The 27,561-nt window shown below is 36.1% G+C and overlaps 3 protein-coding genes across 11 annotated transcripts in view; 2 read left to right on the top strand and 1 right to left on the bottom strand.

Annotated features, from left to right (window-relative positions):
• The window catches only part of LOC129789527 (teneurin-a), a 383,778-nt gene extending 377,730 nt beyond the window's left edge, over nt 1-6,048 (top strand). For all 8 annotated transcript variants that reach the window (XM_055826353.1, XM_055826354.1, XM_055826359.1 and 5 more), the window contains 2 exons: nt 386-1,599; nt 1,674-6,048. In XM_055826353.1, coding sequence (XP_055682328.1) covers nt 386-1,599; nt 1,674-2,819 — 2,360 coding nt within the window. In that variant the 3' untranslated portion in view covers nt 2,820-6,048. The remainder of the gene's footprint in view (nt 1-385; nt 1,600-1,673) is intronic.
• A 1,214-nt stretch (nt 6,049-7,262) lies between these two features.
• Nucleotides 7,263-27,169, top strand: LOC129789528 (GTPase-activating protein CdGAPr). 2 transcript variants are annotated; one of them, XM_055826363.1, is made up of 8 exons: nt 7,263-7,592; nt 17,499-17,762; nt 19,315-19,857; nt 19,923-21,136; nt 21,221-21,420; nt 21,498-22,504; nt 24,015-25,801; nt 26,064-27,169. In XM_055826363.1, exons 2-8 carry the CDS (start codon nt 17,613-17,615, stop codon nt 26,140-26,142), a joined length of 4,980 nt encoding a protein of 1,659 aa, XP_055682338.1. In that variant the 5' UTR covers nt 7,263-7,592; nt 17,499-17,612; the 3' UTR covers nt 26,143-27,169. The 2 variants fall into 2 exon arrangements, with proteins under 2 accessions (XP_055682338.1, XP_055682337.1); XM_055826362.1 differs by having other exon boundaries at nt 21,495-22,504.
• On the bottom strand, nt 13,827-15,799 carry LOC129789536 (uncharacterized). Its single transcript, XM_055826382.1, has 2 exons — nt 15,235-15,799; nt 13,827-15,162 (listed from the first exon to the last, which is right to left on the bottom strand). The coding sequence occupies exons 1-2, from the start codon at nt 15,371-15,373 to the stop codon at nt 14,525-14,527; spliced, it is 777 nt and encodes a 258-aa protein (XP_055682357.1). The 5' UTR covers nt 15,374-15,799; the 3' UTR covers nt 13,827-14,524.
• Nucleotides 27,170-27,561: the final 392 nt, after the last annotated feature.

Genomic DNA, 27,561 nt, shown 5'->3' with positions numbered 1-27,561 from the left:
GAGATATGACTCAATAATTTTCATACAACTCACAGAATATCAAAGGACAAAAAATGAAGAAAAAAAATATACAAAATCAAAATTTATCACCTAAAAGGAGTTTATTCGTTTCTGTATGAGAAAAATTCACATTCGCAGAAACTTTCGGGATATGTACGCGTAATCTTGCACGTAATTTTATAGAAAATTTGAAACAGAAAAAAACAACCACCAAACTTCTAATTTTCCAAAAATCTCCAAAAATGTGTTCAAAAATACAAAAATCATGCCATCATTGTGTTTTCGTCACAAACTCAAATTCGTTCTTTAATCGAATTTACTACCTATTTCCTACATAATAGTTTAAGCAAATAAACTAAAAATTCTTCTTTGCCTATGCCTACAGGAGATGGTGCCAGGGTTATCTACCGATACACACCAAATGGTCAACTATCGGAAGTAGTCCACGGGGATGGTCGTAGTGAATTTGTCTACAATGCTCTAACAGGAATGCCAAGCACAGTGGGTCACATTGAGCGTGAACTTGAGTACAGATGGGATTTCGAGTACACCGGAGCCCTATTAACTGAAGAACGAATTGATTTCTCTGCCAAAACCGGATTGAGCAATGCTAAATTCTCATATGAATACGACACCAACTTCCGCCTGATTTCCATTCAGGGACGCATAGGTGGGCAGAACCTTCCGGTTCAGACTTTCACTTATAGCAGCAAAACCGGTTCACCTGAGGAAATTGGTCAATTTAAGGTGACCCATCCACGACAGAATCAAACGTCTGTCTTCGATGGAACTGCAATCTTTTCTCGGACAATTAATGGTCAGTACTTGGAAACTCAGATGTCCGTTACAATTCACCGGATGGAGGTGTTCCGTATGGAGTTTGCGCATGATATGCACGGCAGGATATCTCAGACGAAGACTTACACGAGAAATGTTGGAGTCAACACGTATACCAATGTGAAGAACTTCACATGGGACTGCGATGGTCAGCTCATAGGTGTTGAAGCTCAAGAGCCATGGGGATTCCGCTATGATGACAATGGCAACATGCTTTCACTCACATACCGTGGAAATACAATTCCAATGGAGTACAGTGGCATGGATCGTATCATGAAATTTGGTGAGGGTCAGTACAAGTACGACAGTCGTGGTCTTGTGGCACAAAATGCAAGAGAAGAAAGATTCCACTACAACACTCAGGGACTCCTGGTGAGAGCAACCAAGCGTGGACGCTTCGATGTCAAATACTACTATGACCATCTCAATAGGCTATCAACGAGGAAGGACAACTTTGGAAATGTTACGCAATTCTTCTACAATAATCAGGAGAGACCACAGGAAGTTAGTCAGATCTATTCTCCACGCGATGGGAAGCTTATGTCACTCACCTACGATGATCGTGGGCATCTGATCTATGCTCAAGTCTACAGGCATAAGTACTACGTAGCAACAGATCAATGTGGGACGCCTGTGATGATCTTCAATCAGTACGGTGAAGGAATTCGTGAGATTATGCGTTCTCCTTATGGACACATTGTCTACGATTCAAACCCATACCTATACCTTCCGATTGACTTCTGTGGTGGAATTCTCGATCAGGTACTTATCCTTCTTCTCTTGATCATGAATGTTTATGTTTAATTGAAATTGAATTAATTATATAAATTTTTCAGGTAACTTCTCTGGTTCACATGCCAAATGGCAAAGTGTATGATCCTCTGATTGGACAATGGATGACACCAGATTGGGAGAATGTAGCAGAACGCGTTCCTACACCAACGAAGCTTCATCTCTATCGCTTCAATGGGAATGATCCCATCAATATTGGTCACGATCGTAACTATCCAGCTGACCATGGAACATGGTTTGAGCTGATGGGCTACAAAGTTAGTAGCTTACTGCCGCAGCTCAATGAGAATTTCTGGCGTGTCCCAAGTGCATGGGGCCGTGTTAGCAACTTTGGACCTATACCCAAAGTGACACGAATGGACTTTACTGGATCACCAAATGTGGAAGTTGAGAGTGGCTTCTTGGCACATTTAGCCCTAAGGAGGGCATCCAAAGTTGAGCAGTTGTCCTCACCACCACGCTCCAAACTCAAAATGGACGTTATGCGCGTGGCACCGAGTAAAATTGGAGCGGCATCAGATCCACCATTTGGACGGGGAATTGTTGTTTCGCGCTCATCCACGGGACAGGCTATTGTATCGAGTGTTCCAGCGGCAAATGCCATTTACCGCGATGTCTATACGTCTGTTTTCAACAGATCCCACCTACTACCGATCACCTTTGTGGTGCACAACAGTCAGCAGGATTCGTTCTTCTTTGTGAAGGAGGACGCATGGAGGGCGAGTGAGGATCGGCAGCAATTGAAACGTCTTCAGGGACAAGTTAATACGACATTCCATGAAATTGCTCGGGAGAACGGTAGTGGCAACAACTACCTCGATGTGAAGATCCACGGAGCACATACTGTGATCAATCTGAGGTACGGGACGACAGTGGAGAAGGAGGCACAGAGACTGATGCACCATGCTAAGCTAACGGTGGTGCGAAAAGCATGGCATAGGGAAAAGGAGGCTCTCCGTAGTGGCATTGCCACCGCCATTGAGTGGAGTCAGACGGAGAGTGATGAAATTCTCAAGCAGGGCTATGCAAATATGTACGAAGGGGAGTATGTGCACGATGTAGTGAAGTATCCAGAATTAGCAGAGGATCCCTACAATGTGCGCTTTGTTAAGAAGAAAACCAACCAAATAAGACGACGACGACGAAGACATGCGTCCACGGATGATTGCCCCGATGGACGATCGTGTTAGCCTAATACCTCCCCCACATTCGGCGGCACTACAGGTAATATCCCAAAAATAAGGGATTGATACATGAAAAAAAAATACAAGCCCAAGTAGGAGATTTTATTAAGGATATAGATACTGTGTAAAAAGTTATTATATATTACCCATAATGTATTAGGTGGAATGGTTAAAGAGAAGCACGTACAGTGTAGTTTGATAAAAATTGATTTAAAAAATGCGTGTATGGAAAACACGAGAAAAAAATTAACTAAAAAGGTGATTCGAGCTTTTGAGACTGGCGTCATTTCATCCAGAACCAATTAATTGTAATTTACGCAACAAAAGGATATACTTTACGTATATAGATTTTTTAGGATAACAAAAAAAAACACTTAACAAGGATATTAAATATATATTTAAAAAAAAAACTATAAAATTGATATTTATGGAGTAAAGAAAACTTCGTCAACATAATTCAATGTTAAAAAAAAGAAGGGAATGATGTTGAAACTACTGCCGCAATTTCGGTTGTATAAAAGTAGGTTAACAAAATAAAATATCAATCGAGAGAATACGCCAAAAAAATGTACATTTGATATTATAAAAAAAAAGAAAAACTTAGACAAAATGCTCTCTAATAAAAAATTTAAATTAAGGAGAAGGCAGTATCTAGCTAAAACTTTCAGTATGGGCACGTATACCATACATTTTGCAGACAAAACAGATGATTTTTTGAAAGAACAAAAATCAACGTGAAGCAGAAGAGATGTTGCCAAATACACCCAATTTAAAGATTAAAAAAAACTCTTGACTTATTGAGAAAATTTGAAAGAGATTTACTAAAATCATGTTAAGAAGGAATTTTTATCTCAAAAGATATTCCTAATTAATCGTAATGACTTCTTGAGATTACGGAACAAATCTGCAGTGATTTTAGAAATATTAATTAGATTTATGCACAACTGTTTTAACAAATCATAATTAAAATTTAGTCTTTCTAAGATCTAAAATATTAATTAACATAATAAAATTATTCTGATATTTTTTCTGTCTTATTTCAATTTCTTTTTTTATTCTTTGAATTTGATAACTTTTTAACTAATCTTTATTTCTTCCAAACTATTGATAAGTTATTTAAATTTTATTTGAAAAGAAAACCTTTTTTTAAGTTCAAAATAAAAACCTATGGTTTAGGATCTATTTTGATTATTTCTAATATCATTGCATATTGAATACTTCACTATGTAAAATACATATGTAATTGTAATATAAAATTCACTGTAAATAATTAAAAGAAATCTTCACACGATAAGCCATAAGAATAAAATTAAAATAAACCGAGAAAAGGCTATCGCGAAGAGATAATTTTCTCAAATAAAAGAAAACCATTCAAATCCATGCATAGGGGATGAGATTATAAAAGTGTTATGGGAAAGTGTATGTATGTAATTTGTAAATGTTCTCTAATGATATTTAAAAGAAATAAGAATTAGTTGATAGATTAGTTGTATAATGAGGCTACACGGATAACTCATTTTTACTCCATCGTTTAACGATTTTGTTGCCACATTATTCCTGTAAATAGAATCCAAAGTTTATATTCTAATATTCTTTCTCTCTATGGAAAATAATAAATTTTACAAAAAAAAATGCTTTATTGGAGAAGTTCTCTCTCTTCTCATTTTTCTTGCAATTTTATAAGCTATGAAGTTTTGAGTTGAGCCTACCTTTTCTCTTGCTATTTGCTTCATATTAAAAATACTATAAATTCCCTCAATGAAAAAAAAGTGAACCACACACAAGAAAAAGAATTTAGAAAAATAAATTAATTAATGGTGCCATAAAGTGTTATCAATTTAAAATGACAAGATTCCGCCACATTTTTAAGAAAAAAGAAATGAATAATGAAAAAATCAGCGAATATTTTCAATTTTAGGAGAAATTTTTCCCAAAAAAATCCGCCAGAGGGCTATATTAAGAAAAAATGTACACTTTTGACTAGCTTCAGCCTATTGTCTTTCTGTAATCAAATCATTTTTTATGCCATAAAACATGCCGTCGCAACGGTTTTTTTTTTTAATTTTTATACCTTTCTTTATGCTGACTTTTTTGCCATTTAGCAATGAAGATCAATTGTAAAAAAAAAATGGATAAACAAGTTATTAGAAATTATACAGCATAATATCAGTCTTACATATTAATTTTTACATAATCTAAATGAAGAAAAAAAAATGAAAAGCTAAACTTTTGTGTACAACAACGTTGAAAAAAAAACAATGGCCCGGATTTGGGGTGGAAAGCGTTGTACGTTTATAGAGCAAAGTGAATATTTCAATAAAAATCCATGTAAAAAGTCATACAAAGGATGAAAAATCATAGTGAAATTTTAAGAAAAAAAAATCGAAAAACCCATGAGAGAAAGAAAACTATGAGACGGTGAAAATTACTGATAGTATTAAAAAAAAAAACAAGTAAATAATTCAATAACATATTGAAAATATTAAAAAAAAATCAATATAGAGTCGTATACTGTATATTTATTTTTATAAAATAGTATGATATTAAAAAAAAAATACGCAAGGTGAATAAAACAAATTACCAACCGAAAGAAGATGAATCAACATCAAAATTAACATTGAAACAGAATAAGTTTATTGAAGTGAAGATAAAAAGTTGTTGCTAAAAAAGAAGAGAGAAAAAAGAGAAAGATGAAGAAATTAAGGGAGGAAACATATATGTATTTGTATTATATTTAAATCAATACAATGGATATTTTATCAAAGAATGGGAATTTATCAGTGTAAACAAATAAAAAAAAATATGTAGGTAATAGTCCAAAGTTGATGAGAAAATACGGCACGACGGTGGAAGATAAGAGGTTTTAAATGAATAACTTTGATATCAAATCGCTTCATAGAGTTTTTTTATATACACATAAATTTAAAAAAAAAAGAAAAAATGAAAATGAGTTGAGAGAAAGAAGTATGTAATAATCAAATTGAGAAAAGTAATTATAAAGAGAAAAAAAAAACAAATAGAAATATCGATGATGAAAGTAAAAAGAAGAAAATGAGATGAGATATAGAAATTACTGATATGTCTGCAAAACTCCTTCTTCCCTAGTCACAATCAATACTCAACAGTCATTGATGAATGGTGAAAGATATGCGGTGAGTAAAAAACTCCAAATTGCTGTAACAGTGGTTAAATCTACATGGAATTTAGTTGCAAATAAAGAGAAAAAAATACTTTATATTTGTCTTCAATTTTGAAGGAATGTCCACAACTGGCCCAATTTATTAAGTCCATCCGCTCTAAAAGGGAACTTATTAATCTTTCATTATACACATCAGTCAACCTAACATAAAATGGTAAGAAAAAAAACTAAATAAAAGCTTTCGTATAATAAAATATATATGTAGAATAATTAAAAGTTAACGTCCATTATTATGACAGTTTTCAACTACATACTGCGAAAGATAATTAATAAAATACTGAATTATTCCAAAATGTATATTAACAATTAATTTTGCAAAATGAAAAACAAAATGATAAACGCAAATATTATAAAAAAAATTATTATTATTACTTCATATTGGACTTTATTAAATGCCGATTACGTCATTATAGGCTGTATGAGAAATAGGAATATCAGAAATCCAGTTGTCTTATAATTAATGAGATGCAAAAGAACTAGTCTGCTGATTTCTCTTCCCTCATCTCCCAAACACATACTACATAGCTGTATATTGCTCAATTAATGCGGAATTTGGAAAAAGAATATTATGTTGAATAATTCTTGAAAATGAAAATCATCAAAAAATATGAATTTTATATCTCTTTCAGTTCTATGGTAGAGGCAATAAGTTTGAACATTTTGTATTTCAGAAACCGACGAGGGAAATAGAGTGGATAAGACATTGATGAATTCTTTTAGGTTTTTGGAGGTAAATCGAAATGAGATTGCATAATAATATTTTCAAAGTCACAAAGGAGATTAATCGATAAGTATTTGCAAGGTCTTGGGAAGTATATTACTCGTTGCATAATACAATCAGCTGTGCCTCAAGTTTATATACATATTAATGGTAACAAGTAGGTATAAAATTTATTTGTGATTAAATTTGAGTAATTCGTGGGTGGAAAGTCAAAGCCATAAAATTCAGCCATGTGAAAATAACTGTTGATTTATTCAAAATTCCCTCTATTGCAGGTGAAGCAATAGAAGCATATGCATTCAGCATGTTGTTCAGTACGAACTTTGACGAAATTTGCCGAACGCAAGTCGAAACGTTCGGCTGAAAAATAATCATAATGCATAAGCTTCTCTGTGTCATGTAGCAAAGAAGCATGTGGTTGAAATCCAATCCCGCTACACTTCGTAGGGGAACATCGGCGAAATTTGGAAAAGAGAGAAGACAAGATGTGGATTACAGATGCACGAATGAGATGATGAGACATCAACACAGAAGTTAGGCGAAGGCTTTGAAGAAGTCACTCTTGCTTTGATCCGCAACCGCGACGGTTCTTTGTGTTTTTCTCAAATTTCTGTGCATTTTTTATCATTTTTCTTGCCTCAATTGCACCCCAAGTGCTCCTCGGTAGCAGTGATGGTGGAAAAATGAGTGTTTCTGCTGGGAAAAAGTGATATTTTCGGAGTAAAAGTGCGGTGAATGGACACAGGAGGTGGGACCAAGGGAGTGCAGTTGATGTGTCGCCAGCAGAATCTGTGGTGCGATTTGTGTTGAAGAAGTCGAAGGGAAAGCGGAAGTACCATGATAATCTATCAGTTTACTGGTATGTTGAATCATTGAGTAATTTCTTCCATCGATAATCTGTCGTCGTTTAACTTATAGAAGAAGTTCCTCCTATAAAATTGCTCTTAATATGGGTGAGAGGTGGAAAAACTCGAACGACAAGGTTCATTTTGCAAAATGGCTTTTGGATGTTTTGTTTTCCTTTTTACTGCTCCGCCTTTCTCTGCCACACAAACTTCCGTGTAAATATAAATTTCACAGTGGAAATCCTCGGAGTTATAGCACATCACCGCACCCACTGGGAGAGTCGTGTTCCTTTTGCAATTCAGGGTCATGGTGGTGGGAAAAATGGGTGGAAAAAGTTGGTGGAGAGGAAAAATATTTTGCATGTTGGGAGGCAGAAAGTGGGTTTCGCAAGATTCACTTCGACGGCGAATCATCTACGCGTGTCAATGGTAGCAGAAATAAAAATGCAGAGATACACGAAGATGCTCCGGCGAGAGCTCCAAGAACATACCAAATTGCATTGCATTGTTTGGAGCTTGAAAAAAAAGGGGCTCTACGCTTCGTGTAATCTTCAAGCCTTGTTCCATTCCACTGCGTCCATTGGAGTGACTTCTTTTCTGGCCAGAGAGTGAGGCAGAAGACTTTAGGGCCAGATGGGTGTGCTCACAAGCAGAGATCTCAATCAGTAGAGAGAATGTCAAGAAATCAGATCAAGTCGCAGGAAATAGCGTTCTGTGAGGCACAAATTTTAGAAGGGGGACCCTTTTTCATACACATGATAAACTAAAGTTAGAAACTTTTCTTTGAGAGTAGTCTAAGAATAAACTGTTGTATACTGAACTGTGTTGCTTTACAGAACAACCCTCTAACCCTCAGAAATTTATTAAGTCTATGCATAAATTTTGTCATTCCTCAGCAAGAACTAAAGAAAAAGTTCTAAATTTTATTATTAGAAATTAACAAAACTGACCTTACCAGCCTCACCTTGTGAAGATTGTTAATGAAGACGATAACGGACGTGCGATGATTTACTTTAATTTTTTTTTTACAATTCTTGGTCAAAATTAATGAATAACATTTAATTCAGATTAATAAATTTGTGTAATATTTTATGTTTTTTATTCCTCAACAAAGTTTCGATTCTTTGATCTTCATCAGGGCATAAAATTCTGTAAAAAAAAACAAACGTAAAAATATCAACAATTAAGTTTTTAACTTTCTTTTGAGAGATAATTCTTTACAACTATTTCAGTATGTTACCGTAATAAAAAAAAGTGGTATGTATAAAGACATTTTGAATTAACTTGACCCCAGTTTCCCCTACTTCTGCTATAGGTATCGACGAAAAATAATGGAGCGAGAACTTTTTGCTTGTAGTGTTTCTTTCTCCCATTTCGACTGATTTAAAAATATTCTAAGAAATTCTTCTGTGACATACGACTTCTAATAAACAAGTTTATCTAAAATTAAAGAATATGTTTAACTTGTGGTCAACTCTTGAAGAATGCTAAACAATTCGTCAGACATGGAAATTATTGCTCATGTTGTTATTTTTTATTTAACGTTCTTCGGTGAGTAATATAGTATTTTTTTATTATTGCAATCGAGTCATCGCAAAATATTGATTCACTGAAGAATTTAAAGGGCATGCACGGAGAAGAGAGAAATTTTCATTTTAATAGAAAATGAGGGATCAATGGTAAAGAAATCACAGCTGAATGTGTGTTTGTGTATTTAGTGGGTGCTGAAATATTATCCGAAAAAAGGATTAAGTAAACAATTTTGCCCTAAATTTACACAACAGCATAGAGAGAGGAAAGCAAAACAGTGGGAAAACCCACGAAGAATACTTACAAAGTGAGAGTAATTTCTTCACTTTGACTTTCCCTCCCAAACAACCAAGCCGCGCGCACTAATTTTCCAAACACGAAAAGACAGTGGCTTCCTGCTTCCAAGAAGAAGGAAAAAGTGATTGAACCAAACAATTGGATTGCAACGACTTAATTTACCGAGTATAATTTTTTGTTTTGATTCCACCGCTGTGTGCTCAATGATTAATTGCACACAATAAATGGCGGGTAATTATGCTTTTTTATTCATTTAAATTGCTGCAGAGAGCCAACAAAAGTGCTCTAAATTTGAGGTCAGTGCAGATGAATAAAAAAAAACGCGTCAGAGATCTCGCGGGAGAGAGCGAAAGAAACGCGGCAGCAAGAATTAATCCCCCCAAAAGAATGATACATATCATTTGAAAGTATGTGAGAAACTCAAGCAAACACAAAATTTATCTCAATTGCTCCGAAAAGATTTTACTGTGAAAATATCATCTTGAAGATGAATTTTATTCTACTTAAAAGCCTGAGAAAACGATTTGAGAAATGATAAAATTGCAATAATAATGCTACTTTAAACGTAAAGAAGTTATTTATTAAATCACTGCAATAAATTCTCGCGCTATATACCAAAAGAAGGACTAATTGTTGAACATTTATGTTGTGAAATTTAATCTCTTAAATTTTTACAGCATTATCTCTTTTTTGTTTTTTTTTTTTAAACTCAAATAAAATATTTTCTAAAATTTAATTCAAATAATATTATACTTTTAAAGAAGATAGGAAATTATGTATGTATATTAAAAAAAGAAAACTTGCAAATGTGACATACATAATAAACTTTATGTAGAATGGAAGTGAACAATTGAACTGCAAACATGTAAAAGTGTTTAGAGCTATTCAAGATAGATTTCTTAGAAAATTGAAATATTCCAATCCGTCCGTACAAATTGGGAAATGGTGATGCAAAGCAAAATACATACAGATGTACTTTTGAGGATAAACAAACAATTGAGTTGATAATTAAAAACAATACGTGATAAAATTGTAAGTATATAATGTTCTCATTGCTATTCATAAAGCCGTCGTCGTCGTACCGCAGAAATTGAGGAGATATGAAGTTTTTGTGTAAAGGATTTCAAAAGAAAAAAAGCTACCTATATGTCTGAAAGAAACACAACTAATATAGGTATTTCCGATATATATTATTGACTTTCAATGAGAAGATTCCGGCTTTTACTTATTCAATTCAAAAAAAAAAGAATAAATAAAACGAAGAGTTTTTAGATGATGTTGAAGTAGGTACCTCATTAGAGCAAACAATTTTACTGTATTAATGAGTAAGTTGGTTAATGAAGTTAAAAATTTGTATACAATACATGAAATATATAATTTTCTCGCAAGTTAATTCAAAATGATTTGCAACTTGAATAAATTTCTCATTTTTTTTATTTATGAAAAAATAGTTTCTTTAATGAATTACGCAATCATTGAATGATAAATTTAGCATTGCAATTTATTGTGACAATTAAAATCAATTTTATTGTTTATCCCATCATTAATTTCCATCCACTTTGAACAATTCCCACACGCACACCATCCATTTGACCCATCGACAAGAGCACACGAGGAGAATCCACAGAGCCATTGTAAACATCTTCTCCACGGTATGTTGAGACACACTCGCTTCTTGAGACGGAAAATAGACTTATTGCAAAAGAGAGTGACTTGATTAGTTGGTCAGTTAGTTGTTTAACTGTAAAGCATTTGCCACAAGAATATAATTCGGTTGGAGAACGCGCGGGATGTGTACTGTGAAACGGCTCTATACATATTTGCACAATCAGGGAGAATTTAGAAGAGAAAAAAAAAGAAGAGAAAAAGTAAAATTTATGTTCACAAACATTTTATTTTACACACGATATGTAGTAAGACAAAAGAAAATAAAAAAACGGTTGTAGGTCAATTTGGATATTTAGCAAAGAATCATTGCCAATTTTTTTCACACTACATACAAATCCGTAAAATCAATTTGGAACTGTATAAATAGGAAAATATTGACTTTTCAGCATTGACTTGACGTTTTTTTTTGTGTGTGTCTTCAACCTCTCGAGACATTGTCCAATTTTCTCATGAGAAGTTCTGTTAGAATCATTTGAATTCTGGGAACTATACAGCGAAAAAATTATCTCCTCAATCTTTCAAAGAAGTTCTTTAAAAGAAATCTCATGGAGTGCTTTTTGAGGTACCCACCACTCAAAACGGAATTCCTCAATTTGTGGCAGGGATTTATAATAATTATATAATAATATAAATAGAAAAAAAAAGAACTAAAATAACATTTTTTGTATCATCCCTAATAAGTCGTGGTAAGAAAAATACAATTAAAGTTTTTATTCTATCTAGAAAAATTTAAAAGTAATAGGAAACTTTTAACAAGAGAAAAAAATTCTTTGTCCTTTTCCTTTGTCTTGCATGAAGAAAAAACTTTAACCCATTGCATTATGCAAAAAACTAACGAACCTAATCTGAAAAGTTTTTTATTAAATATTCTTGCCTCTTTGCACATAGTATGTAATTGGAAAATCTATTTTAGACTACGGAATAGATCAATTAAATTCAATGAAAATCTCAAAAATAGGTATTTGTTTGCTATCCCAATATTCTTTATATTTTGTAGTTTCTAAAATGAAGAGAAGCTTTTAAAATTCAGCTCAAACTTAATTCAAATTGCTTGGTCTAAGTAAGTATACTTATTTCAAGTTAGACTGCGTACTAAACTCACTTAAGTTATTAATATATTGGATTGGTTCTTTAATATTGAACCATATTTTCTAGTAAATGTTAAAATTTAGAATTTTGATAAAAAAGATTGAAACACTAATTAATGTTAATGTTATTAATTATTTAAATTTTTTCCTATAAATAAACTTTAAAAACTTTTATACAGTATCCCCACCTTAGTCTGTACCCTTGAATTCAATATATTTTGAATGAATACATTATTCCATCTAATAAAATTCACGAATAGGTAAATGATTTTCGGGTAAATTTGCTAAATGAAAGATTGATTGTGTTTACTCGTACTTCCGATTAACATCAGCAGAAGCTCAACATTGTTGACGTGAAGCGCATCAAATTTCATACATAAATCTTTATCTATTCATATTATAAAACCTATAAAACTATCAGAATATATATTGATTTATTTTCAAGGCTTTGCAAGTTTTTCAAAGAAAATTCTCACAGAGAGATTTCCATAATGATGAAACAACCAAGAACGTGATCACGCGAAGAGTCCCACACTCTATTCTCAACTTGTCTTGCCCAACAACAAGCAAGCATACCTAATGTTGGGTCCGAAAGTGTGATACACTCTTGTTGTGCGATTTATTTTGAATCACCCAAAGAATGAGGCATTGCGAGTGTGGTTAAAGAGTCGTTTTTACAAACTAGATACATAATAATTACTATATGGTAATCGGTGTCATTATTTAAAATTCCATTCAATCACTTGGCACTCTCAGTTGGGTTGTTGAAACACTGCGATGGGATGCGAAAATATGTGCGAACGGACTATTTTATTAATAAAACAAACCTTAAGTGTTGCCTATATACGCAAAAATAAATGCAAAAGCGCTGTGTTGGTGAATTGATCGTTGTGTATGCGGTACATATATATGTTTTTTTGGGTGGGCGACTTGCTGTGGGGCTGCCCCAATGCTGAGGCTGTACCGCGAGGAGTGCGAGGATGGCGACAGTGGAGGAATCTTTTGCACACAGAGTGCTCAATTGAATTTAATTGAAGTATTGCGTTCTCTGTAATACACGACATTAGCAGCTCTCTATATGGGCGAACAAAATGAGATTATCGCGTTCTTGCCTCGTGCGCCCAACTTGAAATGGTGAAAATGTGATGATCGAGATGAGAAATTGGAAAATAATTATTATATTATGTACATTTTATGTGGAGTAGGAGAGGATGGAATGTGATCCATGCTGCGTAAGCAATACAATGCCACTCATTTTTATTATTTCTTCTTCATCCATCGACCAAATGCATCAATAGAAATTGATGAAATTGCCCGATTGTTTCGTTCATTGGATGGTCACAATCACTGGTTTCGAGTGCAAATGTGTATTTGGAATTTTGAGTAGTTTGTGCTTGTTTATCAATTGACTTCTTGCATGAATTCGTAATAAAAGTTTAACTTCCCCTCTTTGCTCCACTTCTAAAGCGCTAAAAATTAAATTGTCAACAAGTGACCGACTTTTGTATATTTCCAGCATTTCGTTATGCTGGAAAACTTCCCGGGTGATGAATAAATAAAGCCCCGTGAGCATTTATTGAGGAGACACACAAAAAAAACAGCATCCACTCATGAGTTTTCAAGTTCATCCATATAACAATTGTCCGTGTTTAGGAATAAAAGACCTTTTTAATCATTTAACGTTTTATTTCTCAAAAAAAAAAAACGAAATGAAAGAACATTGTGTGTAGCATAGCTATGTTATATTCCTGAAGCACATTGACAATGTGTTGAAGAAACTATCTTGAAAACCAATTCACAAAAGTTATATATTTAGCTGCACATAGTTTAATTGTAATGTGATTGAAGTCAGAGGTCTTTCTCTCCATATACATTCTCTTTAGAATATAATGAGATATCAATGGAGGTTTTAAGTAGAAAATGTTTTTGTTAAGTTTATTCCCTAAATTGAAGCGCTTATTGATGCTGCTCATCAAAATTTTTACAATAATATTGCCTACATTTTTTTTTCTTCTTCTTTTCAGTCTTCAACTTTGAACTCTTTTGTACTCAATACCAAGGCAAATTTCTCAATTTTCTCTCCTTCTTCCAAGCTTCTTTGTATTCTTGTTACATCTACTAAACCTTTGAATTATGCTTAAAAAGGTTTCACGAGATTTCTTTTTTAAGAAAATATTGAGAGAAAAATTTAGTGTTAAAGAATCGATGAAAATTAATTTTTAAGAATAAATGAAATTAAATGAAGTCAAAGAATAAGAAGTGTTCGTAAACCGTCAGTTTTCTGTTTTTTTTTTTTTAAGTTCTTGCATTCTCATAAGTTAAATGCTTCCTTATCCCAAGTAGAACGGCTTACTGGATATTAATTAAAAATCCTCCTCACTGTAGAGCCTCTTAAAGATAATATTCTGAATGTCCATTCGAGTCTGAAGCTTCTGAACTTGTCCCAATTTAGACATGTACGGATGGAGGCTCATTAGAAAATAGTAATCATCATCCTGGGTATTTAGGAACTTATTCCCAACGTTCCCTACATCCTCATCGGTACGTGGTGATGGCACTGAATTCTCAGTTTTCAATGGCTTCGGAGTTGGAGACTTTGGCTTTACTTTAGGCCTCGTTGACACTCTAGATGGTGCCGAATAGCGTGCCTTCTTCTTTGGTGGAGGCTTTTGCATTGTTGAAGGAGCTGATTCACCTTCCTGCTGAAGTTGCTGCCTGAGGAGTTCCTTGGAATCCACGAGGGGCGAAACATACTCCAAAGGGTAGCTATCGTCACCATTTAGATTTTTTAACTTCATATTGGCCTTGGAAGCCGCTTCTTCTAGAGTTTCGCGTGTCCTCATGTTACCAGCCAGAAAAATCATTTGCTTGAAGTGTATCCACTGAGATTGGAAGTCATACGGCGAAATGGCAAAGTTATTGTCATTAGTTTTTGGAATTTTCCTCAATTCCATACGGAACGTCTCCCGGAGAGACTTCCATTTTTGTCGTAGTAAGCGTTCTATGGTGCGAAAGATAAGAAGCCAGTCAGCATAGGTAAGTAAAGCGTGTAGTGGTGTAGGGTTTGACTTACGTGGAATCCCATGACAGATTGAAATTTCTGTCCATTCATCTTGTAGCTCCTTTAGCCTTACGGGATAGTCTTTATGCCACAGTGAAGGACGATTCTTGATGTCCTCAATGAATTTATCCACATTTAGTGGTGGCGTCATGCTAGCCGACAATGTTGAAGCACACACAAGAAAAAATTGGAACACAAAAGCTAGGAGTTGCCTGTTCACAAACCACTATCGTACTGAAACGATGTGCAGACGAAGCATTTTGCTTGATTGAATGTCTTTGCCTATCTTTTTCACACTCACTCGGTATCCCATATGCTGAAATGTCAGTCTTCCTCTTTTTTTTCCCTCATCGAGGGTCTCGACAGCTGCTTTGTGTGTTGTATGGAAAAATGCTCGTCGCAATGTTTCTTGAAGATATCACACTTGGTTGTATGCTTTTCTAACACCACGCTTTGAACCACGAATAGTTTGCCCTCTCGTTCGGACTATTCAGCTGAAGCAGGTATACCAGCTAAGGTCTCCCTACTATGTAGCAAGCACAGTCAACGTTGCACGAGGTGGCACAGAGAAAATCCCTCTTGCTTTTGCCGCCGAAAAAACGCCACCAATCGATGGCACGGAGTGATGCTTTAGCAAATAATATTCCCAACTTGCTTAGATGGGGAACAATTCAGCTCCAAATTATCGTTTCTGTGAGACAGGAAAATATATCGGGACTTCGCCAACACTCAGCTATCCGCAGCAACGTGAGCAGTAGACGAGACAAGCATTCGGAGCATGGTGCGATAACATGTCATCCACGGGCACTTCCATGAGACTCTCAAGCTAGAAGAAGACCAGGAGAAAATTTCAACAGACTCTTCAACGTGCTTTATCAGCTCATTCGGATTTCTTTATCATCTAGCTAGGAGGGAAATACCACGACAAGATATAATTATTTTGCTGTTTATTTTTTTCATTCTTGCGGATTGTATCTGATTTTTTCCACAAAATCTAACTTCTTTCTTCCTATTGTCTTCCTTGTTTGCTTCTTCTTTATACTTTTCCTCGAAAAAAAATTCCTCCGCTTAGTTGACTAACAGGAAACAAAATAATTTGCGAAGTAAAATACCGCATTATGTCAAAAAGTAGAATTTTTACTCATTTGTGGTAACCAAACTAGAATATCTGCATAAAGGTTAGTGTTCTGCTCCAATAACTTTTGCCTTTTTATCATTTCTTGCACCAAAGTGCTTTCACTCTATAAAGCTGATTTTTCACTCTCCTTTGTTCGAAATCAATGAGTTTGGTGGATCACTGAAGGAAACAAAAAAAACAACTTCATACTAAATCATTATTCGATGTAAATTACTTAAAGCAATAGCAGATAAAGAGGAATTTCCCGGAAAATTCAATTATTAATAATATTTTATTGAATAAGTTCTAACTTGCTGTTTTATTATCCTTATCTTCTATTGATTAAATGGTAAAAATAATTTTTATTTAAAAATAAATAACAAAGGAATTTTCAATCTCGAATAACTTGAAATATTTTTAGAAATTATAAGAAAAAATCTTTTTTAGACGACTAATTTTAGTTCCATTTCACTTGTTTTATAAAACTATTCTGGTTTAGAAGAAATTATCGTTAAAAGTTTTTTTTTTTTTTAATTTAATTTAAGATTTTAGACGTTTTCTACTTTTATTTTGTATTAACTCATTCCTTTATGTACCTATTTCCTTAGAAAAATTCTTGTCTGTTAAAATGAATAATAATTCTTGGAGAAGACGGTTCGACGTTTTTATCAAAATAAGTAGGTATAGGTAATCTCATTCTCTCAATGAAATTAACTACTGATTGGCACGATTTTCTTTTGGGGATGTTTGTTCGAAAGTTGGTTCAATAACCTTCTAATTGCCTCTAATAACGCTCTTCTATATCAGATTTCGTTGGCAAAATTGAATTTATTGTCATACCCCTTCAGCATAGAGAGTGAGAATTTGCAGCGAAAGTCGGTCAGTTGGAATTTTGCGCACTCGGTGGTTAAACAGACAATAAATTGCCGCCCTTTTTGGGTGCGGGGGGTGCGTGTAAGTTAGAGCGAGAGCACCACAAAGTCCAGAATTGATTCTGGATGGGGGCCAAATGTGGAAGTGGTGTTGAACTTTGTGACACATTTAAATGCCCACCAAACATATCCCATGTACGAATAAATTGCAGACAATTTAAATTGTTTGCACCCTGCAGTTTGTTCCTCCTTGTATCATGTAACATAATTAAATTTCTTATTTGCAGAAATACATCTTGCCTAACGCTCTGGTAGATCTCTAAAGGAGTATCCGGGCTGCAAGGGACGCACAGGCAAACATCTCACTGGGAGAGGAAGTGAAGCGCAACGAATCCAAAAGTATGGCTGAGAAGGTGGGGAATGAGTGCGAAGTTGGATGCGATATTGCGGGGGAGTTGAATTCCATCATGAATTCATCCCAAATATCCAATGCGTCATCTGCCGATGGTCAGAGCAAGGCATCTCTTGGGATTGTTCACAGTGTCCCTGGTGTGAGTATATATACGTATATTTTTAATGAAGATTCTTTCTAATGTTCCATTCCTCATTCTTTGTGAAATTTATCACTCACAAAGTGGGTAAAGTGGGAAGATTTTTTTTTGCCTTACTTTCTGCACTCACTGACGATGGCAAATTTGAAAGCCATGTTCTCTTCTCTCGAGAATAAGACATCAGAAAGTTAACCAGACACTTTACAGAGTTTGAACATCGCATGCATAAATCAATGGCGATTTTTGAGCTTGAGCAATAAATACACAAGGAATACGTGCTGGACAAAAACCATTTGCCTTGTTTATTTAGTTTATATTGTAGGTACATATATGCCATACATATAATATTGATTGTCGTAAAATTAAGCATTTGACTCTTATGTGGTAATCAAATATGTATGCAATTGAGAGTGATTAAAGATAGAAAGTCAAATTTCTCCTTCACACCCAAGTCCGCAAGCCCTTAGATTCGTCGTTCAAATTGCAATTAATTTAAAATAGGCGTATTTCCTTATATAGAGAGCTTAAATTAATTGATTCCTCTCCTGTTACTCGCGCGTGTTCTTGTTATAGTTTCGTTTCGGTCGTTTTGTTTGGTATGTAGAGTATCATACAACATAATGTACGAATGAATGTTTATATCTCATATCCTTGTATGTAATTGTTTCCACGGAGATAAATGGAGTAAAGTTTTAAAGAAATTTCACAAGGTGACCCAATTGAATTTCAGATCAAATAATTTTTTTCTTTGATCTTTTTTTATTATTTATTTTTAGCTTTGAAAATTTTTTGGGTTTCTAAAAATTCTTATAATATTTCATCGCTTCATTTGTTTATGAAATTTTGAGGTTCTTCAGAGAATAACTGGAGGAGTGTTTAAAAAAAATAGTTGAAAGGGGAAGGTGAAAAGTGAATTTAGCCAATAATGTCTTGCAGTAGATATATTCAAGCTTAGCAATTGACCGTAAGTCTCTATGAACTATATCGTTCTTTCGTAAACTTTCAGACGGAAAAAATTTAAATTAGAGCGTCTGGCGTAAAGTTTAGAAGGTAAAAAAGGAGTTTTCTCCGTCCGGTAAGCGCCAGAAAAGAGAGATTTTTTTATAAAGAAAATCTCTCTTTTCTGGCGCTCACCGGACGGAGAAAACTCCTTTTTTACCTTGGAAAAAATTTAGCTCAAAAAATAAAAAAAGTCATTAAACGGTTAAAATTTTAATATGACCACGAATTAGCAGTGATTTGTGTAGTAACCTACATTGTAGTATATGCCAAGAATAGAATTTTCCTATCAGCCATCCATTCGTCTTTCAGTCTGCGTTTAAACGAATTAAGCCTTCAATTTTATACAATTTTTACATACAGTTCAATTGTCCCCTTGGTTTCTTTTAAATCTCATTTTGAGATTAGCTACTTCCCGATTCTGGAGCAGTCAACTGAGAAATTACATAAGATGAATGTCTGACAATAATTTTCAATTTTCTTGGAAATTCTCACTCTGGAGAATTCTTGTCTCTCTAAAATACCCAACTTCTCTCACAATTTCCGTACACAGAGCTGCCGCTTTCCAAAGCTGGAGGAATGTGCTCATTTCCACTACGAGCGCGTGCAATTGGCACCCATTGATGTGCGCCTTGTTGAGGAAAAATCTGAGATTCTCAGTGGTGGGACATCATCGTCGGGACAGGGCAATAAATGTGGCAATTTTTGGTTCCTCCTTCGTGTGACTGCACGCGAATCTGAGGCATTCCTGATTAAGCGGAGCCTCGAGAATCTCGAGATGTTGGACGAGATGTTTCACCAATGTGTGTACAATCGTCAAGTCAGTGGACTGCCGTGTATTCAGGAGATTGAAGAAGGGCAGTCTGAGAAGGAGATTGAATGCCTCGTTGCGGATTACTTCCGGCGCTTTTCATCCATTGCTCCGGACTCAATGACCTGTGGGCCGGTTCTCACGTGGTTTCAGCTGGATAATAAGGGTAGGAGGCTCCCAATTGCGGATACGGATATGCGGAATAGCATCAATACACCAGCTGTTGGAGCTGCCTATGGAGTACGGAAATATGTATCTCAGGCCTGCGATGAGATTTCCATTGAGGTAGGTGCTTGATTAAATTTTCTTTTTGGATTAAATTTTTAATGTAAAACATAAAAAAAAATTAGGTGGGTGACATGATCTCAGTTATCGACATGCCCAGCCCAGCAGAATCAATCTGGTGGCGCGGGAAGAAGAGCCACACGCAGAAGAGTCAGTACGAAGTGGGTTTCTTTCCCCAAAACTGCGTTGCAACAATTGGGGAAAAGATTCCCAGGCATATGCCACTTCCAGCACCGCTCGTGGGTTCTCTAGCCTTGTCACCAACAAAGCCCGTACTCCGGAAACATGGCAAATTAATTGCCTTCTTCCGGAGCTTCATCCTGTCGCGTCCATCGCGGAGGAGACTCAAAGCTAGCGGTATCTACAAGGAACGTGTCTTTTCATGCGATCTCAGTGAGCATCTACTCAACAGTGGTCAGGATATTCCGATGGTGCTCAAGTGCTGTGCGGAATTTATAGAGGAATATGGCATTGTGGATGGGATCTATCGCCTCTCGGGGATTACGTCGAATATTCAGAAACTCCGACGAGCCTTCGATGAGGAACGTATCCCCGATCTTCAGCAATCTGACATTAAGCAGGACATTCATGCTGTTAGTTCACTCCTAAAGATGTACTTTCGGGAGCTACCAAATCCACTGTGTACGTACCAATTGTACGATAAATTCGTTGAAGCAATTCAGAGTCCCGAAGAAGGAGAAAATAAGCTGAAGATTATGCGGAAGACTGTCCAGAAGCTTCCACCACCACACTACAGAACTCTCAAATATCTGGCCATGCATTTGCACAACATTTCCCGGCATTGCGATCGCACGGGGATGACAGATAGAAATTTGGCCATTGTGTGGGCACCTAATCTCTTGCGATCACCTAGCCTGGAGTCAGGTGGTGTGGCTGCCCTGAGAGGGGTTGGTGTGCAGGCTGTCGTTACGGAGTATCTCATCACAAATTCCGAACTTATCTTCAATGCTAACGTGGAATTCTCGCCGCATAGCACTGATGATTCCACGCACAGTAGGAGTTCAGGTGAAGGCGGTAGCTTGGAATTTGGTCGGGATCACGATTCACTGTCAATTGAACGACCCAAGAGCCTCAATGTGAGTGGAGGTACAAAGCTAATCAGCCTGGAGGAGGCACAGATTCGCCAGAATCGCATTGATGCCATGGACAAAACTATCTCCATCAATTCCCCACATTCCGGATGCACGTCCTACATTGAGGTGGGAGGCGGGCCAAGTAGTCTTCCCGACAAGTATCACACAGTTCTGCCTGTTCCAAGGTTCGTTAGAAATCCGTTGAGGCTTCTTAAATGATTTTCAGACTCTTCCTACAATCCCATTTGGTTTTTCATTTTCACTTTTAGGAGCTGGCAAAAGAGAAAGACCCACTCGTGGAAATCCATTTTCAGCAGAACACCCAGACAATCCAATGGCAATACAAATGCCCCAACAGCCAAGGATATTCGTGTTATTCTAACTCCATCACAGGATGAAGATGACCTGAAGACGATCACATCACCAGATCCTGTGACACCACTAGAGGAGAAATCCTCAATAAGTAAAGGTATTTCGTAATGAAGACTATTTGACATTTAAATTAGACTTTAATTACCAACATATAATCATTCTCCCACGCAGCAGTTGAAATTTGTGATAGGAAGCCCATGACGATGGACATTTGCATCCGCTCAAATTCCGTTGATAGTCTCCGGACAACAGGACACAGTCGTTCAGTCTCCCATGATTCCTATTTTGATCTTCTTCAATCTCCACTTCGTGGCATTGTAGCCTGCCCGTCGCGAGAGCTCTCAGAATTGGGGTTGAATTTTGATCGCGAAGAACCAGAAATGCGAATCTTCTCCGAGAGTGAGAGTCTCGTGAGTAGCCCCAAGGTGGCCAAGGAACCTACCACCGTATCTTCGGTACGTCGTGTGCTACGAGCACGACCAGAGGAATTCACGAGTACAACAAACAGCGTGAATCCGAGTCCGAAGAAACAGCCACGTTTGAACTGCCAGAGTCCAAATACGTGGACCAGCCCGAGTGGTGGTAGTGACGAGAGCTCGTGCAAGAGGTACAAACTCGAGGACCAACTGTCAGATATTCAGTTCATTGACTGCAGCACCCCAGAGCATGGAACGCAATTCACAAGTGCACAAATCCACAATCCACCCGATGTGGCGGAATCCCCAGCAGAAACCCCAACACCCACCACAACTGTAACAACCCTCGATGACTTCCTCGTGGACTCCCCAATGGTTCTCGGTACAGCCAATCGTTTTAGCTATCCACAGTATGAGAGCAAGAGCCCCTTTGGGAAGTACGAGGGGCGCTTCAGCTATCCCGGTAATGTGAAGAGCGTGAAATTTGGTGCTTTCGCTGAGGCACTCAAAGACAAATCGGAAGAGAAGACGGAGCAACTTCCTGGGATGACGGTGGAAAAGAAAAATGCCCCCGAGGAGATGAGCAAGAATCTCACCGTTGTCACCCCACCATCGTCCCACCATAGCCCCAGGTATTCTCTCCTCGTGAGCGAAACTTCCGACAACAGCAGCTCCATCACCACCACCCCCATGTACGATGTGGACCTCTCATCATCCACCACAAAAGACAATTCCACACAGAATGAGAAGACTTCTCTCAAAGAGGTGAGTTTTTTTTTCATTTTAATTTAAATTATTCCAGCTTTTACACGCAGGAATAGGATTAAAGTAATTACCAGGCCTTCTCAAAAGCCTTAAAAGTCGATTCACTGAAGAAATTTCAAGAGATTCAGTGATATTTCATAGGATTCACACAAAATATTGAGACTCACACAAGACTCGCACAGATTCACGGCAAAAATTTCAGGCTCAACATTTTCTATTTTAGGCTTTAAAGCATTTTGCTTAATTAGTCAGAAGATTAAAATAAATCAGGAAAAATCATCAATAAAGTCAAGAAATTGAAGCGATTTGAATCAAAGAAATACAATTTTAATGAAAGAAATACAATTTAAATAAATTGTCGAAACTTCTAATTAACGTATGAAACGTTAATTCGTATTAACGAATGTGGCGCCCTGAATAGGGGGCTCTGGTCAACTCCCCCAGTAACCTCCACCCTCGCCTCACTTTAACTAACAGAACACTTTTAGCTTGCAGCCACCCGCGACCAAGGCTGAGCTCCGACCAACTCTACACTCATCAGCACTCTTTACTATTCTCTCATCTAATTATTTGCTCAGTGCTCTCCTACATTCTCTTGGGGATTCTTATGCTCTCTCGCCTATTTGAGGGTTTGTAACCTGGGGGGCAGAAAACCGTCGCCAAGGGGTGGCGTTACAGTTACCGCCAATCTAAGGGTACTCACTCTATGAGCAGGTTAACATTCGCTGGATAGTGAATCGGGCGCTTTTATACTTTTTTCTCTCATTTAAATTACATTTCATTCGTGTAGTGCCCGACGATACAAAAGAAAATTATACTAGAAAATTCGCTATATTACTCAAAACTCATCTAAAGAATAATTGTACGATTTTGTAAATAATTCGGTATAAATTCCTAAATATTCGCCAGATAAGGACCCCTTGTTCATTGCCTTTTAATTTCTTTTTCATGTGATGCTTTCGCACTTTGAAAATCGCACCTTTCGTTTTATTTTTATTTATTTTTGTTTCTTATGCTTTTAGTACAGCTTAATCAGCCTTTTAATCTTGTTAAACGATATGCAAAATATTGATGCATTTTGCGCTGTAGCAAAGGCACAAAGTGGAAAGTAATGGGTCATTTAGTAGCTCAATTAATGGGTAATATTTATGAGAATTTTATAGATCATCGGGAAAATTTTTATGTTAAATTTATAGCCATGTGTCGCAAAATCGACCACAAATTGCTGCACTTTAGCCAAATGCATGCACGCGGACTTTCTCTCCAAATTGATTGATTTTATATTGAAATGGCACTATCATGCGAAGCTTCTTTTATCTTAATGGACCATGTTGGTGTCTACATGAAAAATTGATGGTTTAATTTTGCACAAGATTTTGTGTTTAAGTAAAAAGATTAAGCAGGTTTCATTAGCATAATGTCTCGCAAACTCTGAGAAATGTTGGCTGAATGTTAAAAAGGTGCAACATGTGCGATGTTGATGTTTTAATAAGTTTGTGATTCTTTGCAGATAAAAACGGTGGATATTTTGGCGCTAAAGAGGAAGTTCTCATTGGAATTGGAACCACCAAGTGTTCAGATGGATGTGGATGCAACAAAGCTGCATCACCCATCCACGCCAAATACTCCGAATTTCACACAAACCTCGGAGAATACGAGCCCATCGATGACTCCGAGTGACTTTGACTACCAACAGTTAAACCGTGGACAAGATGCGGGGACACCGGATGTATCACCAAGACCGCTCAAGTCTCCGGATGATAAGAAGACACCAATAAAATCGACAATAAGTATTACGTACAACTTGAAGTCGCCCATAAAGAAGGCGCCAAGCTTAGAGAAGCTCGATCAGGGGGACAATGGGTCGTATGAAAAGATTGAATTTAGCGGGGAGAAGGTGCCGAATGTCCTAGAGACAGATTTGGATGTATACCAGACGGTTAAATTCTTCAAGAGTGCCGTCTCGGAGGTGAATCAAATTTTCGATGAGGCAAACAACCTCATTGGCGGGGAGGATGATGACTCCCCCAATTCCATCGGTGAGGTTATTGTGAAAGAGGAACAACAAATTGTACCTGACATAGATATGAAGATTATTAGTCAAAATGATGAAAAGACTGAGGAGAAGACGGACAGTGGGCAAGTAACGCCGGAAAATGATGACCCAATGCCCCTAACGGATGATCATGATTACGATATAAAAGATAGTTTGGAATTTGATAGTAATTTGTCCCTTTATGAGAATGTTGAGATGAAGAAGCCGCCGATGGTGTATGAGAATATCAAAGTAGAAGCTGGGAATCTCCTCATGGAGTGTACAGGTGAAGAAGCACCCCAAGAGACGAAGAAGGAGAATAAGAAGCCCAATAATTACCTTGTTAAGCAGCTAGCAACAAAATTTGAAACTAGTCCCATTGAGAATCAACCCCCATTTGACTTCTCCAAGGCACGCACAAAGAGTCCCCTGAAGAATCACATTAGTAAACCCCTTGTGGAGACTCTCAAGGTCACCCGGAGTCTCGATGAGAATGCTTTTGTGTGGGAATTTGGACCAACACCCAAATTGACGGAGAAGTTTCGCAATAGAAGTTCCCAGCAGATTCCCGAAGTGACCACGCAGGAGAATCAGAGGCGAAAAAGTTTGGAATTTACACGTCCCAAGAGTCTCAATCCGCCGAAGAAACTTCCCGATCTCACTACAACCAATGAGGAGATCTGCAAGAATAAGCTAAAGATTGATCTCAATAAGCTCAGCGAGGAAGCCCCCGAAGAGCCGACGCAGGAAATAAAAATAACTCCCACAACGGAAAATCGAATCTCTCTCATTCAGAACAACTTCACCAATCTCCCGTGCACCGAAGATCGCTTCAATGTTTCAATGCGCGTCCTTGGGAGCTACAAACTCGACCGGGAGCGCATTGAGAAGATAAAGGAGGAACGTCGTTTGCAGCTGAGTGAGAAATTTCGCAGTGAATCCTTCAAATCTCTCGAACGGGATAGTCATGCGAAATCCAAATCAAAATCCGAATTACGTGAGACAAAGGAGAACGACGACAGCTTCCGGGTGCGCTCAAAATCACGCGGAGAAATCCCAACTGGGCGCGATGAGAAGAATCGCAGTGAGGAATTTATCTATTCGTCATCACTCACGCGACGAATCCGTCGCAATGATGGGGCATCATCCCTCGATTGTGGCCTCAATCAGCGACTAAGTGGCAAAGAAACCGGCCTAAGGGTAGCCAAGTGTGATGATTTCCGGGACAGAGAAACCCAGAGGAGTCCCACAAATTTTAATCAGTGAGTATTAAATTTTTTTTCTCTTTTTATATAAAAATTTTCCCTTAGCTTTCGGCTCTATGAAAAAAAATCAAAAATGGATTTTTTATCCCTAAAATAATTAGCTGTTTCAATGATTGAAATATTTTTCATTCAGATAATAACCCTTTGTCGTTAAAAATATTTTTAATTTCAATAAAATAAAGCAGAAAGTATAATTTTCTTATAAATATATTTATTTTTTAAATGAAATAATTTTATTTAATTATTTTTCTATCCACAGACGAGAGAAATGTTCACCCCAATTTTCAATAAAAGACGTGACAGCAATGTTTGAATCTCGATCGCAGAATCAGCAGTAAACTATTTTAAAGAAGAAAAAAAAATCTAAATCTACTATTAATTAAATTAAAATAGAAAGCAAGAAATATCATTATTTCTTACCATAATTTTCTCGTTTCGTCGCATAATTTCTATGTAATAATTAATTAAATTTTACTGAAGAAAAACAACTGATAAGAGAATGAAAAATCTTAAAGCTTTAATTACGAGGAGAACTTGAATGGCATAAAAGAGATCCATAAGGTGGGAAAGTTGCTTATTTATCGCGCTTTTTTGTACTTTAGCGTGTCTATGAAAAATATTGCAAGTATGACTATATTTTTAAAATTATAACATCTCTAAAGATCGCAAGAATTTTATTTACTATTAAATTACACAATTACTTTTAGATTTTTTTTTACAATTTTTATTTAATTATGTGACGTACTGTTTTTATGTTTATGTTTAAGATGTTCTTTTTTTATTAAATGAAAAAAATCTTCAACAATGTGCAAAAGATTTTAAAATAAAAAGAAATAAGTGCGAAAATCCATGACAAAAAAAGGCCAAATAAGATTGCAAGGATGAAAAGCAAATAGACTGGCAAAAATGTCTACCAATTTGATATTAAAAAAAAAACATTGATATTAAAAGTAAATTTAATAATTTATAAGTAATAAAACAGAAATATTTGCAATTTCCAATTTAAAAAAAAAACATTTTGAAAAATACAAAATAATAAAAACAAGTGAATTGTAAAGAATGTTTAATGCTTTGTGAGTCATTTTTCACGTTTCTAACGCCCTCAACCGCAAATGTAGCAAACGGTTGGGGATATTTAAAAAAAAATACAAAAGAAGAAATTATAGATCTACTAAATAGTGCTTCTAACTTTAGGAAAAAAACAAGAGAAACTGTAGAGGAAAGGTGGGCTAAAAAATACATCATATTGCTATAATTTTAATGAAATTGCAACTCTTCATCACATTTCTGTGGACGCATAAAAAGTGTAAACTACAAAATGTAACATGAGATTAAATTAAATCGTTATAATTTATTAAATTTCAACACAATATTTTTTTCTTATTTTAAATGAATTTTTTAACCATTCAAGGATCGAAACATATTTTCTTCTTTCAGCAAGTCAAAGGAGATTACCTATTATGTATTTGTTCGTATATGGATCATGGAGGTCATGACCTCCTTTGAGGAAACATGGGGCTAACCATAATCATATGTAGATGACTAAAAATAGATTCAGATATCGTTAACACTTGGTGGAGGACCCATCATTTGGCACAACGCGGAGGATCAAATTGGTAATAACTACCAGCTGAAAAAATATGCTCAATAATTAATTATTAATCAGTTTATTGAACAAGGATCGAAAGTTTCACTAATTCTCAATCTCCTTCAAGCATTCCTACACCTAATTACTAAATATTTAATTGAGAAAATTG

Source organism: Lutzomyia longipalpis, chromosome 2 (genome assembly GCF_024334085.1).
Source record: "Lutzomyia longipalpis isolate SR_M1_2022 chromosome 2, ASM2433408v1".
Classification (NCBI taxonomy): domain Eukaryota; kingdom Metazoa; phylum Arthropoda; class Insecta; order Diptera; family Psychodidae; genus Lutzomyia; species Lutzomyia longipalpis.
The sequence above is the reverse complement of the archived record's forward strand: the minus strand, read 5'-3'. Positions and strand labels throughout refer to the sequence as shown.